We start from the raw sequence: 17,707 nt of genomic DNA, 5'->3' as shown, positions 1-17,707 counted from the left end.
TCCTATCAGGCCTGCCTGTAACACCATCCTATCAGGCCTGCCTGTAACACCATCCTATCAGGCCTGCCTTTATTCAGAGCGAGTGAAAACAGTACACACATTTCTCTTTCTCTCCTGAGTTCCTCTTTCATTAAGTTAATCTCTAACATGCTTGGGTAATTTCTTTAAAAAGCTTTCAGACTTTACGACTATGTTATCCACTCTCTGCTGCACACACACACACACACACACACACACACACACACACACACACACACACACACGTGTATTCTAAAGAGCTTCTCATTGGCCTAAAAATAACGTGAGTGCTCTCATACAAGGTGTCTAGGCGAGGCAAAACAGGCCCAGTGCGCTCACCGATCCCTGTTCACTGCATCTGCTGACAAAATGCATCCAGACATGTAATGGATATGCTTAGTTATTTATGAAGTCGTGCATATTGAGAGGAACAGGCGGATCGGTGGGAAATGTGTGCAATAAATGTAACAATACATACACTGGATTGCATTATAAAGTAGGTGTTTGCATGTGTAAACCAGACACGTGCAGACACACAATAAATGAATAAATACAATCGGAGGAGTAGAAATCTGAAATATGACACCAGTGACCCCAATGTACCCCGTCTTAATGCACTGTTTTAATGTGAAGCCTTTACAATGTGGTGATACCATGTTTATCCTGTGGATAGAGATCCTATAATATACTGCTCTATGATTCTATGGTCATACCTACAGTCAAGAACTCCATAGAACCAGATCATCACCCATAACAGCGGACACAACAGCAGACGTGCTGCGTGTTCATATTCGATGGGACATTAAACCAAATCGTGAAAAAACAAAACAATTACAGTGTTACGTACAAATGATGCAAATGATGCATAGCCCAAGTACAAAAGGAGCATCCCTTGGGGACAAATCACTTGTTTATTACATAGAAAAGAATCCTGGGTGCATTTGAATCCCGAAGATGCGAGGCCACTTTATTTATCGTACCATGTAGTGCAGGTTCACTTCTTCAGCTCAGACGGACCAAAGCGAGTGGTTTAGTCATGTTTACTTATAGCTTGTCATTTATGTGATTTAGAGTTGTCAATTGTCTAACTAAACGACAATAGTAAACACCCAAACTGAAGATGTGTGCACTATTTATAGTTGAATACAAAAATAGCATCTATCGAAAGTGAGATATTTTTCTTTCAATTAATGTAGAACAGGGTTGAATTAAGAGAAAAGGGTTGACAATCATACCCATCCTTCTTTAACTCTATATTAAGGACAACTAAATGAACTAGGAAGCATGTATATGACCTGCCTGGAAGGTAAACTTTAGATATCCTCCAATATCGCTGCTCTGAATGACATGAATCGTTCCACAATACTGTGTTGACAGAGGATACAAATCATTAGTTAGGAGTGTCAGGAATTCAGGCGATTCCCTAGGTACATATGTGAGGGGGTGGGGTTGTGTGCTCCTGACCCTCGTACGGACCAGTGAGCAGCTTGCCCTGGTTAAATAACCAGACTGGAAACCCAGAGAATTAAAGGGGCAGGTTTGCAGGCTATTCTGCTGCTGGATTGGGTAGTCTTCAAAAACAGCTCACCCACACAGCTTCTGTTTTAGCGATTAGTAGTGACGTTGTTTCGGCTAGTGGTTACAATACATTTAAAGAAAACCTGGACACAAAGCAAAGAGAACTCTTGGAGAAATTCTGTGGGGAAAATGTAATGCACTTTCTAAAGAAAGGCAGACACTATTAATCTGCATCATGAAAATATTCAGTTCTTTCTTTCAAATACAAGTTAAATGACTCTCTGGCATCCAGCGTCTGTCAAACAGATGGCAAAACAAATGCAGCTTAGGCATCAATTCATATTTTCTTCATAAGCCACTCAATTTTGGGTTACAGAAGTCTACAGATGATTCCGTACCTCTAGCCATGAAGACATTTTTCCCCATAGAGAAAGTATGTCAGTGCTACTGTACCACATACTGCCATCCAGGCCTTTCCCCGACACCAAAGACTATCACCATATGGCTGATGCTGTTCTGGGCTAATGGACTCTTGAATATCTGTTTAAATGTAAAATGACACCAGATCCTGTGGGAGGCCCAGTCTCTTTTTCCAGGTCAGTTGCCACTAATTCACCCCATTGATTTATCATGTTCTGTGTTGTTTAACATCACACCTAGAGACTCATTCACCTTCAGCTCAACCTTCCTCTAGAAGGCAGCATGATCATTATGTGAAGATTTCTGCAGACAGTGTTTGGCTTTTTATTAGCTTGTTAAAGGCTAGAACACACACACACACACACACACACACACACACACACACACACACACACACACCTCTCGGAGGAGGGAACGCAACACCATGCTACACTCAACTCCCCGTGGAGTGAAAGAGGTATGTGACTCTAGGTGTGGGTAAGGATGACTGAGCCAGAGAATTTTACAATTAAGAGGGAATTTATTCCTTCACACCGTAATTTTGGGAAAAAGGGTCTGGATGGAACCAAAGCAAAGAAAGTTCAAGTTAAAGAGCCCCTCTACTACATTACCTACCTACCCACTACTTATCTATTCTTAACGCCAACTGGCTTGCTAACAAAAAAAACAGGGGGTGATCCGTCCAGGTCTTACATACATATATATAGGTCTTACAGGTGTGCATAGACAAAGTCCATACTACGGATATATGCATGCCCACAGTCCTCTTGCCTAAGCACTCCCAAGGTGTCTTCCCCGTCCCCCCTGGGAACAAAAAATAATTACTAACGTAATTAATTTAAATAATCAAAACACAGTCCTTGTGACAAAAACATACCTCAGCAGGACCAGTTACAAAATACTTTACAAAAACCTGTCTGAGCAAAAACCAACACAGGACATCAAAGAAGCTCTATTTGAGCAACAACCAACACAGGACATACCAAGAAGCTCCCCCTCCTAACAAAGGAACACTGGATTGTAAAAATGCAGAAGGAGTCTGTAATTGAAGACAGCTGTATCCTTTGATGAGAGGGCGGGGTCAGAGCTCCAATTATCGATAATTCGACCAATCAGCTGCTTTGGGCTTCAAGAAGCCATCCTGAAACACATACATACAAATAAACCCACAACACAGAAACTGGGGAACGTAACACACACACGGTGAGGTGTCCAGGGGGTGAGAGATGACTCCTGGGTGTAGCTAGCCACTAGCCCCATACATAGTTAATTACATGGTCAACAATGAGACGTCTGATACATCAACCAATGTCCATGATGACGCCTGAGGGCCGGTGGGTGTTCCATCACACAACACTTCCCCATCAGAATGTGTTCCCCTTAATGTCTGTATCAGTGAAATTTTGGAGCTAAACTGTGAAAATATGAACCCTTTGTGGTCAATTTTATTTATGAACAAATGACACAAAGAAAAACATGGATGTCGCAGTAGAGTCTTTAAAGACAATATTACCACAACTATTCAGGTTACTAGTACTGTATCTCTGTTGACAGTAGCATGGTATCATGTTACTAATATCTCTGACACTAGCAAGGTATCAAGTTACTAGTACTGTATCTCTGTTGACACTAGCAAGGTATCAGGTTACTAGTACTGTATCTCTGTTGACACTAGCATGGTACCAGGTTACTAGTCTTTAAGGAATACCTAGGATAGGGTAAGTAATCCTTCTCACCCCCCTTTAAGATTTAGATGCACTATTTTAAAGTGACTATTCTACTGGATGTCATAAGGTGAATGCACCAATTTGTAAGTCGCTCTGGATAAGAGCGTCTGCTAAATGACTTAAATGTAATGTAAATGTAGTACTGTATCTCTGTTGACACTAGCATGGTATCAGGTTACTAGTACTGTATCTCTGTTGACACTAGCATGGTATCAGGTTACTAGTACTGTATCTCTGTTGACAGTAGCATGGTGTCAGGTTACTAGTACTGTATCTCTGTTGACAGTAGCAAGGTATCAGGTTACTAATATCTCTGACACTAGCAAGGTATCAGGTTACTAGTACTGTATCTCTGTTGACACTAGCATGGTACCAGGTTACTAATATCTCTAACACTAGCAAGGTATCAGGTTACTAGTACTGTATCTCTGTTGACACTAGCAAGGTATCAGGTTACTAGTACTGTATCTCTGTTGACACTAGCATGGTATCAGGTTACTAATATCTCTGACACTAGCAAGGTATCAGGTTACTAGTACTGTATCTCTGTTGACACTAGCAAGGTATCAGGTTACTAGTACTGTATCTCTGTTGACACTAGAATGGTATCAGGTTACTAGTACTGTATCTCTGTTGACACTAGCAAGGTAACAGGTTACTAGTACTGTATCTCTGTTGACACTAGCATGGTATCAGGTTACTAATATCTCTGACACTAGCAAGGTATCAGGTTACTAGTACTGTATCTCTGTTGACACTAGAATGGTATCAGGTTACTAATATCTCTGACACTAGCAAGGTATCAGGTTACTAGTACTGTATCTCTGTTGACACGAGCATGGTATCAGGTTACTAGTACTGTATCTCTGTTGACACTAGCAAGGTATCAGGTTACTAGTACTGTATCTCTGTTGACACTAGCATGGTATCAGGTTACTAGTACTGTATCTCTGTTGACACTAGCATGGTATCAGGTTACTAGTAATGTACCTCTGTTGACACTAGCATAGTATCAGGTTACTAGTACTGTATCTCTGTTGACACTATCATGGTATAGGGTCATTTTGTCAACTCACCGCCATAAGAGTTGTCCAGTACAATGTCCAGTATTTCTGTGTTAATATTTCCAAACAAATGGATTCTTTAGACATTCAGAATAGTGAAAAAATGCATACTGAGGGAAAATAGAGACTCTCTACAAATTATTACTAACCCAAACACAGTGGGGGGAAAATTAACCTTCTAAGCCATTAGAGAAGGGCTCAGGATTGATAAAATTATGATTATGATAATACAGTGCCTTCGGAAAGTATTCAGACCCCTTGCCTGCTTCCATAGTTTGTTACGTTACAGCCTCATTCTAAAATTGATTTTTAAAAACCCTCATCAATCTAAACACAATACTCTATAATGACAAAGTGAAAACAGTTTTTTTATTTTTTTATTTTGCAAATGTATTAAAAACCTTATTCGGATAAGTATTCAGACCCTTTGCTATGAGACTCGAAATTTAGATCAGGTGCATCCTGTTACCATTGATCATCCTTGAGATGTTTCTACAACTTGATTGGAGTCCACCTGTGGTAAATTCAATTGATTTGGCCATGATTTGGAAAGGCAAATACCTGTCTATATAAGGTCCCACAGTTGACAGTGGATATCAGAGCAAAGACCAAGCCATAAGATTGAAGGAATTGTCTGTAGAGCTACGAGACAGGATTGTGTCGAGGCACACATCTGGAGAAGGGTACAAGAACATTTATGCAGCATCGAAGGTCCCCAAGAACACAGTGGCCTCCATCATTCTTAAATGGAAGAAGTATGGAATCACCAAGACTATTACTAGAGCTGGCCTCCTGGCCAAACTGAGCAATCGGGGGAGAAGGGCCTTGGTGAGGGAGGTGACCAAGAACCCAATGGACACTCTGATAGAGAGCAAAGTACAGAGCAATGTACAGAGAGATCCTTGATGAAAACCTTCTCCAAAGCACTCAGGACCTCAGACTGGGGCAAAGGTTCACCTTCCAACAGGACGATGACCCTAAGCACACAGCCACGACAATGCACAAGTAGCTTCGGGACAAGTCTCAATGTCCTTGAGTGGTCCAGCCAGAGCCTGGACTTGAACCCGACCAAAAATCTCTGGAGAGACCTGAAAATATCTGTGCAGCGTCGCTTCCAATCCAACCTGACAGAGTTTGAGAGGACCTGCAGAGAGAAATGTGAGAAGCTCCCCAAATATAGGTGTGTCAAACTTGTAGCGTCATACCCAAGAAGATTCAAGTCTGTAATCACTGCCAAAGGTGCATCAACAAAGTACTGAGTAAAGTGTTTGAATACTTATGTAAATCTAATATTTCAGTTTTTTTATTTGTATAGATTTGCAAAAAATTCTAAAAAACAGTTTTTGCTTTGTCATTATGGGGTATTGTGTGTAGATTGATAATGGGAAAAAATATTTAATACATTTTAGAATAAGGCTGGAAAATGTGGAAAAAGTCAAAGGGTCTGAATACTTTCCAAATGCACTGAATAATAATAATAATTTCAGTGTGTTCTGATTTTAATCTCTTCAGTTTTTGTTGGAAAGGAAATGGCTAACACTGAAGAGAAAAATATATCAAATCAGGATTTTTCTTTGTTGGTCTCTGGGGAGATAAATAGCGAGCTAAGTCAGCCATTCAACTGTATTAGGGCAACATTTTGGAGTGACAGTGGAATCAAGCGGTCACATTTTGACTTAATGAGCGGGACTGTTTTTACAGAAATGTATGGAAACTTCTACCTTCTTCAAGGTCACCAGGTCACTGCGCAACAGCGAGCAGTAGTTTTCCCACAGTCTAGCTAGCTAGCTTTTGTTATTGGCTAGTTTGCAGCAGGTGTTATCAAAGAGGATGTTGTTGCTAATTTGTTAGCTTCTCACTTTTCAAGAATACATTTCAAAAATAAGTTATTTTTAAATTATCATTATCTGGTGAGTGGAACTGTGTTTGTTTTTTTGCAGAGCGCTTGCTATTGTTAGCCATCTCTTTTAAAATAGCTTGTGTGTGAAACAATGCTGCATTTAAATAAATTGGAACTGACAATATTTTAGCAACATGAAATCTTAAAATCTGTATACATTTATACACCCCCAGGAAGAATATGAAACCAAAAAGAAAGATTCTGACAAGCGACCTGTTAGATATGGTCATGTTTACGTGTTCATAAATTCTTAGAATGTTTGGGAAATGCGTACTGTATATTAAGACATTTGTGAAAATTCTATTGCAATATAGAATGGGAAAGTTGCTGTGCGTTTGGACAATTAATAAACACTGGTGTAAATAAAACCGAATAAAAACATCTGTCTTGTCTAAGACAGGAGTCCACCAGACTGGTGCACTATAGTCAATCAGAGCTACAGTAGACCTTTATACAAACAAGCCATTTGCCAAACAGGCCTGCCATCATTCACTTTGAACTAGACTGGCAGTCGCAACAGCGCAAATTTAGATCATTAGAGCGCATTCACCAAAAGCCACAAAATAGACCTGAATGGATTTCTGCGAATGTGTAAACACCACGGGAGTCTTCTTACATTTGGGAACTTTACAGTTCTATTGATCAAACAATTATGAAGACGTAGGCTCTCTCTCCCCCAGTTAGGTATATCAACAACAACTAACATTAATGCTACCCAAAGCAGGATGAGCTAAAATCGAACGAAGGAACATTAGATAAACCCTCAAAATTTTTCAACTAGTTGGCCGTCAACATTGCACTGATAGACCATGGGGAATTGCAGCCCCCTTGTCCTTCTGCAGCCCCTTTGTCCTTCTGCAGCTTGCCTGCCAATGCATGCTTGTCCAAACCAAGCACCCTAACTAACTGGCTAAAGTTAGCTAGCTTGCTGGCTTGCTACTTCCAGACCCAAATGAGAAAACACCTCACTCTGACCATTCTACTTGGCGTATCAGAGCTGGTTAGGCTGTTTACATGTCATCTAGAGTGTTCTTGACTAACTATGACTTTTTTTGCAGGTGTTCGTAAATTCATCAGTTGTTCTGTGCTCTGGCACACTGAGACGAGAGTGCTCTGAAATCAGAGTAACGTTAGATAGCCAGAGTAAATTTGCAAACACAAGAGATATATGAAAACAGTCATTCAAGTGTTTGTTAGCTACCCAAATGATACCTGCATCTCTAGCTGTGTATAGCCACCAAAAAACGATATGAGGGGTGTCTTGTTTTGCACACGTTGTACAAAATAATGAAATGCAGTGCTACAGTATAATTCTTAACGTAGCTCTTTATTAGCTAGCTATAACTGGCATGTTCACATATCGCCAACCAGGATCATTCTGACCATGACCTAACCATTTGGGTGGTCTTAACCAATCATAGCACAGTATGATATGGCGGTAAAATGCATCCAATTACAATTCAGTAGGTTTACACATGAATATTACATCCCCCTTCTTTTAAAACAAAAGAAAAATGTTTACATATTCTAAGGGTTTCTTTTGAATACATGCTCTGTAGTTTGAACTCAAGGTAAGTAAACATTTATATTCCATACCACACCAACTGAATCAATATAGACTCTGAAACAATGATCCAACATACTGTTACTTTTCAAACAAGGGATTCTCAGCAACTCAGCTTTCACTGTAGAAATAACATCTTAACATTTCAAACAAATACAATACCAAAGCATTTCAAGTGAACTTTCAATAACAAGTTTACAGTCCGCTTGACCTCTCTTCCTGACCTTGTGCGATATGATGCTGAGCATGCTTCTGTGTCAGTCAACAGTTCTTGTGGTGTTGCAGGTAAGTATGGTGTATGTTGTGCTGTGTGTGTGTTTAGTCCATCACATTCTCTTTCAGGAGAACAGTTCATCTCATCAGTGTGTTGTTCTTTTGTGTTCAGTAGGTGACGACGATTGCGGAGGTACACCGCTACTTCTGCGGTGAGGACGTGATATGAACGTTCAGTGTCAGCTGGCTGAATGACAACTGCTGGCTTCCAGAGGCCATGCTCCTGGATTCTAACTGACTTTCCATCGATCAGTGGTGGCAGTGGTCTAGCTGACCTGTCGCAGTATCACTTTTGTTGTTGTTGTCTCTGTGCACCTTTTTTATGCATTTCCTTGTAGCTGACGACCTCAGGTTGCAGCTGCTGGTTGGTGGTGGGAAGTATTGAGCGAAGTCTGTGGCTCATCAACAGCTGGGCTGGTGATTTGATGTTGTCAACTGGAGTGTTTCAGTATTCAAGGAGACTGAGGTAGGGGTCTCTCTTGTCTGCTTCTGCTTTATCCATGAGTGGTTTAGCAATCTGCACAGAGTTTTCAGCAGGGCCATTACTTTGAGGGTAATGCAGGCTTGTGGTGACATGTGTGAACTCCCATGCTTTTGTGAAGGATTCAAACTCACTTGATTTGTAACAGGGCCCATTGTCAGATATTAAAATCTCTACAATGCCATGCCTGGCAAAGGCTGCTTTCAGCTTGTGTATCACAGCTGCAGATGTGGTGCTGTGAAGCTTGTCGAGGTCGAAGTATCTGCTGTAGTAGTCCACTGTTACGATGTAGTCCTCGTTGTTCCAGGTGAACAGATCAGATGCCACGACCTGCCAAGGTCGGTCTGGGATACAGTGAGGTAACATTGGCTCTTTGGTGTTTGAGGGGTGTCGTTCAAGACAGATGGTGCATTTACCAACAATGTCCTCTATTTGTTTGCACATTCCGGGCCAAAACAAAATGTCCCGTGCTCTCTGTTTGCACTTTTCCATGTCCATGTGTCCAGCATGGATCTTTGTCAAAATCTCTTCTCTGAGACTGGTAGGAATAATGATTTTCTCTCCTTTGAAAATTATTCCGTTGATCTGTGATAGTTCATCACGATGGTTCCAGAATTCTGAGACGCTCTGAGGGCATTTTCTCCTCTCCTCAGGCTATCCATCCTGTATGACTTTCCTCAGCAGTGTGAGTTGTGAGTCCTTTTCTGGTTCTGCTTGGATCTCCTTCAGTTTTGTGTCACTAACTGGTAAGTTGCTGTACACAGTGTGCACTTGCGAGTCCATGCCTTCACTGAGGCTGCTATCCTTATAAGTAAGAAACTCCCTGAAGAGTGTGTCTGCGACAGGGATGTCTTTGCCTGGACGGTGAGTGATTGTGAAGTCGTATTTTGGTAGTTGAAGGATCATTCTCTGTAGCCTTGGCGGGGCTGCGGCTAGTGGTTTCCTCATAATTGACTCAAGGGGCTTGTGGTCGGATTCCACAATGACTTGTTGTCCATATATGTAGTGATGGAAACGTTTACATCCAAACAGAATGGTGTAGAGCTCCTTTTCGATTTGAGCGTAGTTTATTTCACAGTCTGTGAAAGATTTGGAAGCGTAGCCGATGGGCTTTCCTTCTTGCAGTAGCACTGCACCTAGTCCATACTTTGACGAGTCCACTTGGAGTCTGAGCTCTTTGTCGGGGTCATAATAGGGAAGGATTGGTCCTAGTTCTCTCGTGATCAAGTCTTTCACATTCTGGAAAGCAATGCCGTGTTGCTTGTCCCAGAGAAACACACTGGACTGCTTTAGCAGTTGAAGCAGGGGTGCATTAGCATTAGCATTGGAGAGGCTGGGTGCGAACTTGGCTAAGTAGTTGACCATGCCAAGCACTGTTTCCAGCTCTGCACGGTTCTTTGGTGGCTCTATTTATTTTATGGATAAGATCTTCTGTGGATCTGGCTTGATTCCAGTCGCTGTGAGAAGATGTCCGAAGTAGCTGACCTCTGTAGTGCCGACTGTGCTCTTCTCAGGGTTGAGCCGGACTCCTCTCTTGCGGAACCTTTGCAGCATCGCGCGGAGGTTTCGTTCGTGCTCCTCTTTGGTTCGACCATAGACAAGGATGTCATCCACAATGGCCACAACTCCGTTGAGGCCTTCGTACACTTCGTCGATCTTTCGCTGAAACTCGTCTTGGGCTGAGATAATCCCAAAAAGCAGGTGACGGAACCTGTAGCGTCCAAACGGTGTTTTGAATGTTGTGAGCTTAGATGACTCTTCTGTGAGCTTGATAGCCGGTTCTGTAACAGTCAGTTCTGTAATTCAGTATGTTTACACATATGAAAATTACAAGGGGAAAAAGCCAGTCACTCACCCACTACTCCAATGGCATGACATCCTCATAGCAGCTAGCTAGCTAAAGTTAGGCTCTGTGTTTTTAGCTTGCTACATAAATAGATACGCTAACCTATTAGCCACGTTATGTCTGACTTGTGACCATCGCCCTTGCTAGTTTGATTGTATTGCCATTCCCAGCCTTAGTTACATCTGTCCGTTTTTACCCAAAATATTGAGTCATTGAATCTGAACAAGTGCATCCTGAATGGACGCAGCAAACAATGTACCAGGCCACCTGTGATTTACAACCTGATAGCAATATTTTTTGGACTACCCAGAAATGTATTGGTGAATTATATTAATCATTCATTGAACTGCATCCATCTATTCTGCCAACAATGCCTTAGTGTATGTTATGTATCATTGAGAACCTAGAACCTATTTTTAAAACCGCTTTTAAACTTGGTTTTGTAGCATAAACTGGGAATTGTATATTTTTTTAATGATATTATGATTGTCTGTTTGTTTCATATCTGCAAAGTAGTTAAAACACTGTCAGTTCCACTTTAAACTCGGTCACCGGTTACTTTGTGTAATAAACGTGAAATGTTTTTTGCAATTAAGTAATAGTTGTAAATGTCAGTTGGGATATGCTTAATGGTTGTGTTTTTGTATTATTATGATTGGGACCTGCTGGCTTATTATGTCCAAGTCTAAGGATTGCTTATCTTTAACATCATGATGTGTGTGACTGCTGTCTTTCCATTGGTCCTACGCAGTGGTGTAGTGGTGCCAGGAAAAGTGGTTAAACTCTAATTTTGCCCAAAAGTTCCCAAAAGGACTGCCTGGTGTTAAAAATCCTATTTTTTCCTATGTTTTTTTATGAGTTTTGCTATAGATTTGTCTGATTTTCACTCTCAAAATCAACTTCTTTTAATAGAAAATAAATACAAAAATGTGATGGTCTAAGTCCACAACAATGCTTAAACCACGTCAATCTAATTGGTTGGGCCTATCAGGGCCTGGCTCCCCAGTGGGTGGGCCTCTTGTCCACCCAGGCCCATCGATGTCTATGCCCCTGATGTAAAAAGCAAATTATGACAATTGCGCATCATAAATAGCCTACTAACCAACACTTCGGACTAAACTTTTTCAATGCCTGATTTGCATACCCATTGTTGCCTTAGTTAGCAGTTACTGGTAGATCTCATAAATTGAAATGTCTTTCCTACCCTACCGGCTACCGATGTCATTCTGTGAGCTGCTCCATAACAAAACCAGTTGAGAGCTGCACGCTCTTGCTGCCTGCAGATTATATTCCGTTGAAACTAGGCTGTGTGCATGTAATATATTTCACGTGCTTTGCGATTGTATAGGCTACTTTGGCCATGATTTCTCTATCGCACGACATAATTGATACAGTTGAAGTCGGAAGTTTACATACACCTTAACCAAATACATTTAAACTCAGTTTTTCACAATTCCTGACATTTAATCCAAGTAAAAATTCCCTGTTTTAGGTCAGTTAGGATCACCACTTCATTTTAAGAATGTGAAATGTCAGAATAATAGTAGAGAGGATGATTTATTTCATCACATTCCCAGTGGGTCAGAAGTTTACATACACTCAATTAGTATTTGGCAGGATTGCCTTTAAATTGGTTAACTTGGGTCAAAAGTTTAGGGTAGCCTTCCACAAGCTTCCCACAATAAGTTGGGTGAATTTTGACTCATTCCTCCTGACAGAGAGGGTGTAACTGAGTCAGGTTATGTAGGCGTCCTTTCAAGCACACGCTTTTTCAGTTCTGCCCACAAATTGAGGTCAGGGGTTTGTGATGGCCACTCCAATACCTTGACTTTGTTGTCCTTAAGCCATTTTGCCACAACTTTGGAAGTATGCTTGGGGTCATTGTCCATTTGGAAGACCCATTTGTGACCAAGCTTTAACTTCCTGACTGATGTCTTGAGATGTTGCTTCAATATATCCACATAATTTTCCTCCCTCATGATGCCATCTATTTTGTGATGTGCACCAGTCCCTCCTGCAGCAAAGCACCCCCACAACATGATGCTGCCACCCCCGTGCTTCACAGTTGGGATGGTATTATTCAGCTTGTAAGAGTCCCCCTTTTTCCTCCAAACATAACGATGGTCATTATGGCCAAACAGTTCTATTTTTGTTTCATCAGACCAGAGGACATTTCTCCAAAAAGTACAATATTTTTCCCCATGTGCAGTTGCAAACTGTAGCCTGGCTTTTTTTAATGGTGGTTTTGGAGCAGTGGCTTCTTCCTTGCTGAGCGACTTTTCAGGTTATGTCGATATAGGACTCGTTTTACTGTGGATATAAATACTTTTGTACCTGTTTCCTCCAGCATCTTCACAAGGTCCTTTGCTGTTGTTCTGGGATTGATTGCACTTTTCGCACCAAAGTACGTTCATCTCTAGGAGACAGAACGCTCCACTACACTACTTTGATACCCATCAATAGGTATTAAGAAGCGAGTGTAAAAATGCCCACTGAAAAAAATGTGGGTATACAGTTTATGCCTGCTTTTACCCTCCACTACACCACTGGCCCTTTGTGTTTGAGAAAAAGTGCACCCTCCTACAAACTGGTATTACGGTTGCTGTCCTTTCAGAATCACGAACCTGTCACACACTGAAAGCCTGTAGTTCGCCTCAGCGCAAACATGGCTCTAATAGATATAAAGGCTGTTAAGATATACATTTTTCAATAAAGAACTGTATACATTTGGCCTGGTGAAGCGGTTTAATGCACTGACTGGATGGAAGCTTATAATTATGAGTTTTTTGCTCCGCTGGTCTCAGCTGGTCTCACGATGAAATTACAAGTCCTCACTGTTGACACTAGCATGGTATCAGGTTACTAGTACTGTATCTCTGTTGACAGTAGCATGTATCAGGCTACTAGTATCTCAGTTGACACTAGCCTGACTATGATGTCTGATATTGGTGATACAGTAGCTGTGTGCTGTGCCGGGGTCCAATGTCAAAGTGCACAGGTCAACGTTTACTGAGGAGGAGGACCGAAAGCAACAAGGTTTAAGACATACTAGAGCAACAAGGATGGGCAGGTGATTACCCCCTTTCACATAGGAGAACAGAACTGACAAACAATATGGAGCTGATATACTGTTAAATCAACGGCCATTCAATTCTTCTATTTCCAGGCATAATCGTAATCACAGATTGATGGAGTTGACTGCACTGATCTGTCCTTTATAAAGCATGTATTTGTGTCTAGTGTAGATCCCTAACTAGACCATCATGCCACCACACAGAGTGGGTATTCCCAGGTGGCCAATGGGCTAGGGCAGCAAATAGCCCATCTGAAAAGACGCCAAACAACATCTTGATCGTGTGGATTGAAAGCAGCTGTAACAGGACAGGGCAGTTTCCTAATAAATTGTTAAGGGGAGACTCTTCTATGTATGGTGGTGAAGGGCAGCTGAGTGTCGATGCTGTTTCCTCTGGGGAAACGTTGAAACGCCTCCTGCTGCCTAGACAACACTACTTTCAGCAAACAGGCAGGAGGGTAATCAAATAGTAATCTTCCCTTTATAGTGCTATACTTATGACTAGGGCCTATAGGGCTTGGGTCAAAAGTAGGGCATTGTGTAGAGAAAAGGATACCATTTAGGACACAGATTTGTACTGAGGATTTGGGATAACAAGCCCACTGATGACCAATATGTTCATGCGCAGCACCATTAAATGTAATGAGAAAATATTAGCTTATTTTTATGACAATCACTTTGTTGTCATGGGGGAAACATTGTCTGAACTACATTTTGCTTTTCCACACAAATGTATGCTGGGCACACAGCTACACTCTACATGATTTATGATCACACTATTTCACACATTACAAGACAAGTAGACGCATCGCTGGCACTATTTCTTCTGCATGCTGACGGAAATACTGTGAGGAATACTGCCACTAAACCTGGCAGGAAAATGAATCAAATGAAGCCAAGAAAGTTAAAGTCAAAAATGTATGCCATGTTTTTCTAAAATGTTTGTTCACAAACTGGAACCGTATTCATAGTGTTTCAGAGTAGGAGTGCCGATCTAGGATCAGGTCTGTCCATGTAATGTTATGAATTATAATCTAAAATGATAAACTTATCATAGATCAGCACTCCTACTCTGAGACCCTTTATGAATACAGGCCCTGAGCTTGTTTTGTCATAGTTAATGAAGCCAAGAGATATTCCCTACCCCCAAGGCCGGGTCGAAGACGATTATCATAGCCATCTAGAAGTCTGTCAAGGATCCGTGTGAAGAGAGTGATATTGTTCTTGAAGGCATCTGTTGTAGGATCAGCAATCACTGGCCTGGGAGACAGACAAGTCAGATTGATGAGGATTTTGCATAGTTATTCCGGAGGGAATGAAAGAGGAGATCGAGTCAAAAGGTAAAAGAACACACTCCCCCTTTCCCAAGCACCCTCCCAGATGACCCAGTTATGAGCTGAACATTTGTGTGCCATCTGATCTGGGAGCAAAAACACAATTGAATATGCAAATGTCATCAGAGCTGTATATTCATGAATCCAATAATCGGAAAAGGCATAAATTCATTAAATGTGCTCTCATTGCATGTGATTGATGTGGATAATTACTTGGTTAATCAATTGACTGATATATTGATTCCTTGATTGAATGTATACTAATATCAGTATACAAGCTATATTCATGAGGGCTCTTGATACAGTGACCCTAAGTGCAATGTGCCAAAAATGCTGGAACCATGACACTTCCTGGTCAATTTGAGAATTACACTACCTTACTAAAATAAGCTGTGTTATAAACTGAGGCTATAGACACAGTACAGGCTATACACTACATATACTGTATGTTGGCCATACAGTACAAAGGTCCCACTTTACAAAGTGTCCCAACACAAACATATGCATTCCTATAGTAGTTACATAGGTACAATTGAGAGAACTGTGTGATCTCATGGAATGTCATTCCTTGAGCATTGAAATCAAGTGCTATTTAAATATTAGTGACTCACGCTCAATGGCATCTGAAGCGAGCGCTGCTTTTTCAGACTGAGAGTAGCGACTGTACTTTATCGCCACCCACAGGAACATAATCAGAAAACCACCCACTTCATTCATCTCAAAGCCCCCCACGTCGACAAAGCCTGATTGATGTTCACCATGCTAAATACATAGGCTATTCATAGGTTAGGCTACTAAAACATAGTTTCCCTACATTCGGTTATTGTAGTGTACAAAACGAAAGGAATTCAATTCCAAAACCCAGATATAGTGGTATACTTTCAGTCTTCCTGTGTAATGTGACAAAACATAATTGATGAAAAAAATATTTTTCAAGGACTTACCTCGTTTGCAAGAGGAGCGTCAATGTGAGGCAGATGAGTAGACATTGAAAAATGTACCCTCTATTCCTCATAGCTGCATGTACACCTACACACCAGGGAAGACAATACATAATGGTGCCATAATGGATCAGCTGTTGATTTTGCGTATCTTGTTCTAGGTGTAGGCCTATTTCTACGGGAATATATTCAAATTAACAGACAATAAACACAGAGAATAAATACCTAGATACTGTATGTATTACTGGAAATAATTCATTTGAATGCGCGTAGAATTGTATTTTTACATTGAACATTTACACCATGTTAACTAGGGAGACTGCAATTAGAATTCATTGACACATAGGCCTAACATGCCTCTGTTGAATAATCATTTCCACTGTTTTAACACTAAACATTTAGCGTTGTTCAAAAGAGAGTCTCCTTCACAACCACCTTTCTAAAAATCCCTTGCTCGTCTGCAGAAATGTTTTAGGGGTATCCCCACTGAGATAAACTCTGCATCATATCTAGGCTAGGCTACTTACGATGTATGAGATCAGCGGAGACACAGACAGGAACTCTCACATCTTTCTCATCACAAAATGACTTTTCATCAGCGAGGAGACTCACCTGGAATGCAGGACGTAGCCTAATTGCAAGCAATTATTCGTACAGAAATTGAGCCAAATGTTAAAGTTGAACTCAATGGAACCACTACGATGTGCCGTCTCTCAAGATGGAATGAGCACGCCGCGCGAAAATAACGAGTGATACTTATTATAAATTCAAAGCACCAATAGATCACAGTTATGGCAAATCATGCATTATCTTAATAATTTAATAGCGGATAAATGCATAGTCCTTGATGTCACTGGGTCTTGTTCAGCATGTCATATTTTCCAATTCTGCTTCCAATTTAGTTTACCTCGTGACAGGGGAAAGGCACACACGCTCCGCGACTCTCTCGCTCCCTCCCCCTCTTTCACACACACACACACACACACACACACACACACACACACACACACACACACACACACACACACACACACACACACACACACACACACACGCACACACACACGCACGCACGCACGCACGCACGCACGCACGCACCACACACACACACACACACACACACACACACACACACACACACACACACACACACACACACACACACACACACACACACACACACACACACAAAAGATTGATTACTAACTAAGGTTTTAAACAGATGTAACAATTTTCCAATTAATTCCAAACCTTTAATTAGTTCGCATTAAGTTTGACCAATATTTGCTTATGCATTTAAAATAAATGTTATTGTTATATTCTTGTTTAACCCAGTAACTACACAACAATAATAGCATACTACATATGTAATAACACAAGGGTGTTGCGTATACTGCGTGGCATTTTATTAAATCTGTATTTCTCTTAGGAAAAAAATGTGCTAAACGATACACTATGAGATGAGCTGTAACCGACCCTGAGAGAAAACGGCTTTGGAGGAGAAAGAACTTGTTTCTGCAAAAAAATAAAAATAAAAACATGACAATC

The 17,707-nt window shown here is 41.1% G+C and overlaps 1 protein-coding gene across 3 annotated transcripts in view; it reads right to left on the bottom strand.

Annotated features, from left to right (window-relative positions):
- Positions 1-17,086, bottom strand: part of LOC118379181 (gamma-aminobutyric acid receptor subunit alpha-2-like) — a 69,388-nt gene extending 52,302 nt beyond the window's left edge. For 2 of the 3 annotated variants that reach the window (XM_052511052.1, XM_035766190.2), the window contains exons 1-3: positions 16,772-17,086; positions 16,163-16,247; positions 15,029-15,144 (exon numbers count right to left, since the gene is read on the bottom strand). In XM_052511052.1, the coding sequence (XP_052367012.1) occupies positions 15,029-15,144; positions 16,163-16,233 (187 nt within the window). In that variant the 5' untranslated portion in view covers positions 16,234-16,247; positions 16,772-17,086. Of the gene's footprint in view, positions 1-2,833; positions 2,951-15,028; positions 15,145-16,162; positions 16,248-16,771 lie in introns of those variants that run through there. The other variant, XM_052511060.1, reaches the window with a different exon arrangement.
- Between the last annotated feature and the right edge of the window lie 621 nt (positions 17,087-17,707).

The sequence above is a fragment of the Oncorhynchus keta genome, chromosome 4 (assembly GCF_023373465.1).
Source record: "Oncorhynchus keta strain PuntledgeMale-10-30-2019 chromosome 4, Oket_V2, whole genome shotgun sequence".
Lineage (NCBI taxonomy): Eukaryota > Metazoa > Chordata > Actinopteri > Salmoniformes > Salmonidae > Oncorhynchus > Oncorhynchus keta.
The sequence above is the reverse complement of the archived record's forward strand: the minus strand, read 5'-3'. Positions and strand labels throughout refer to the sequence as shown.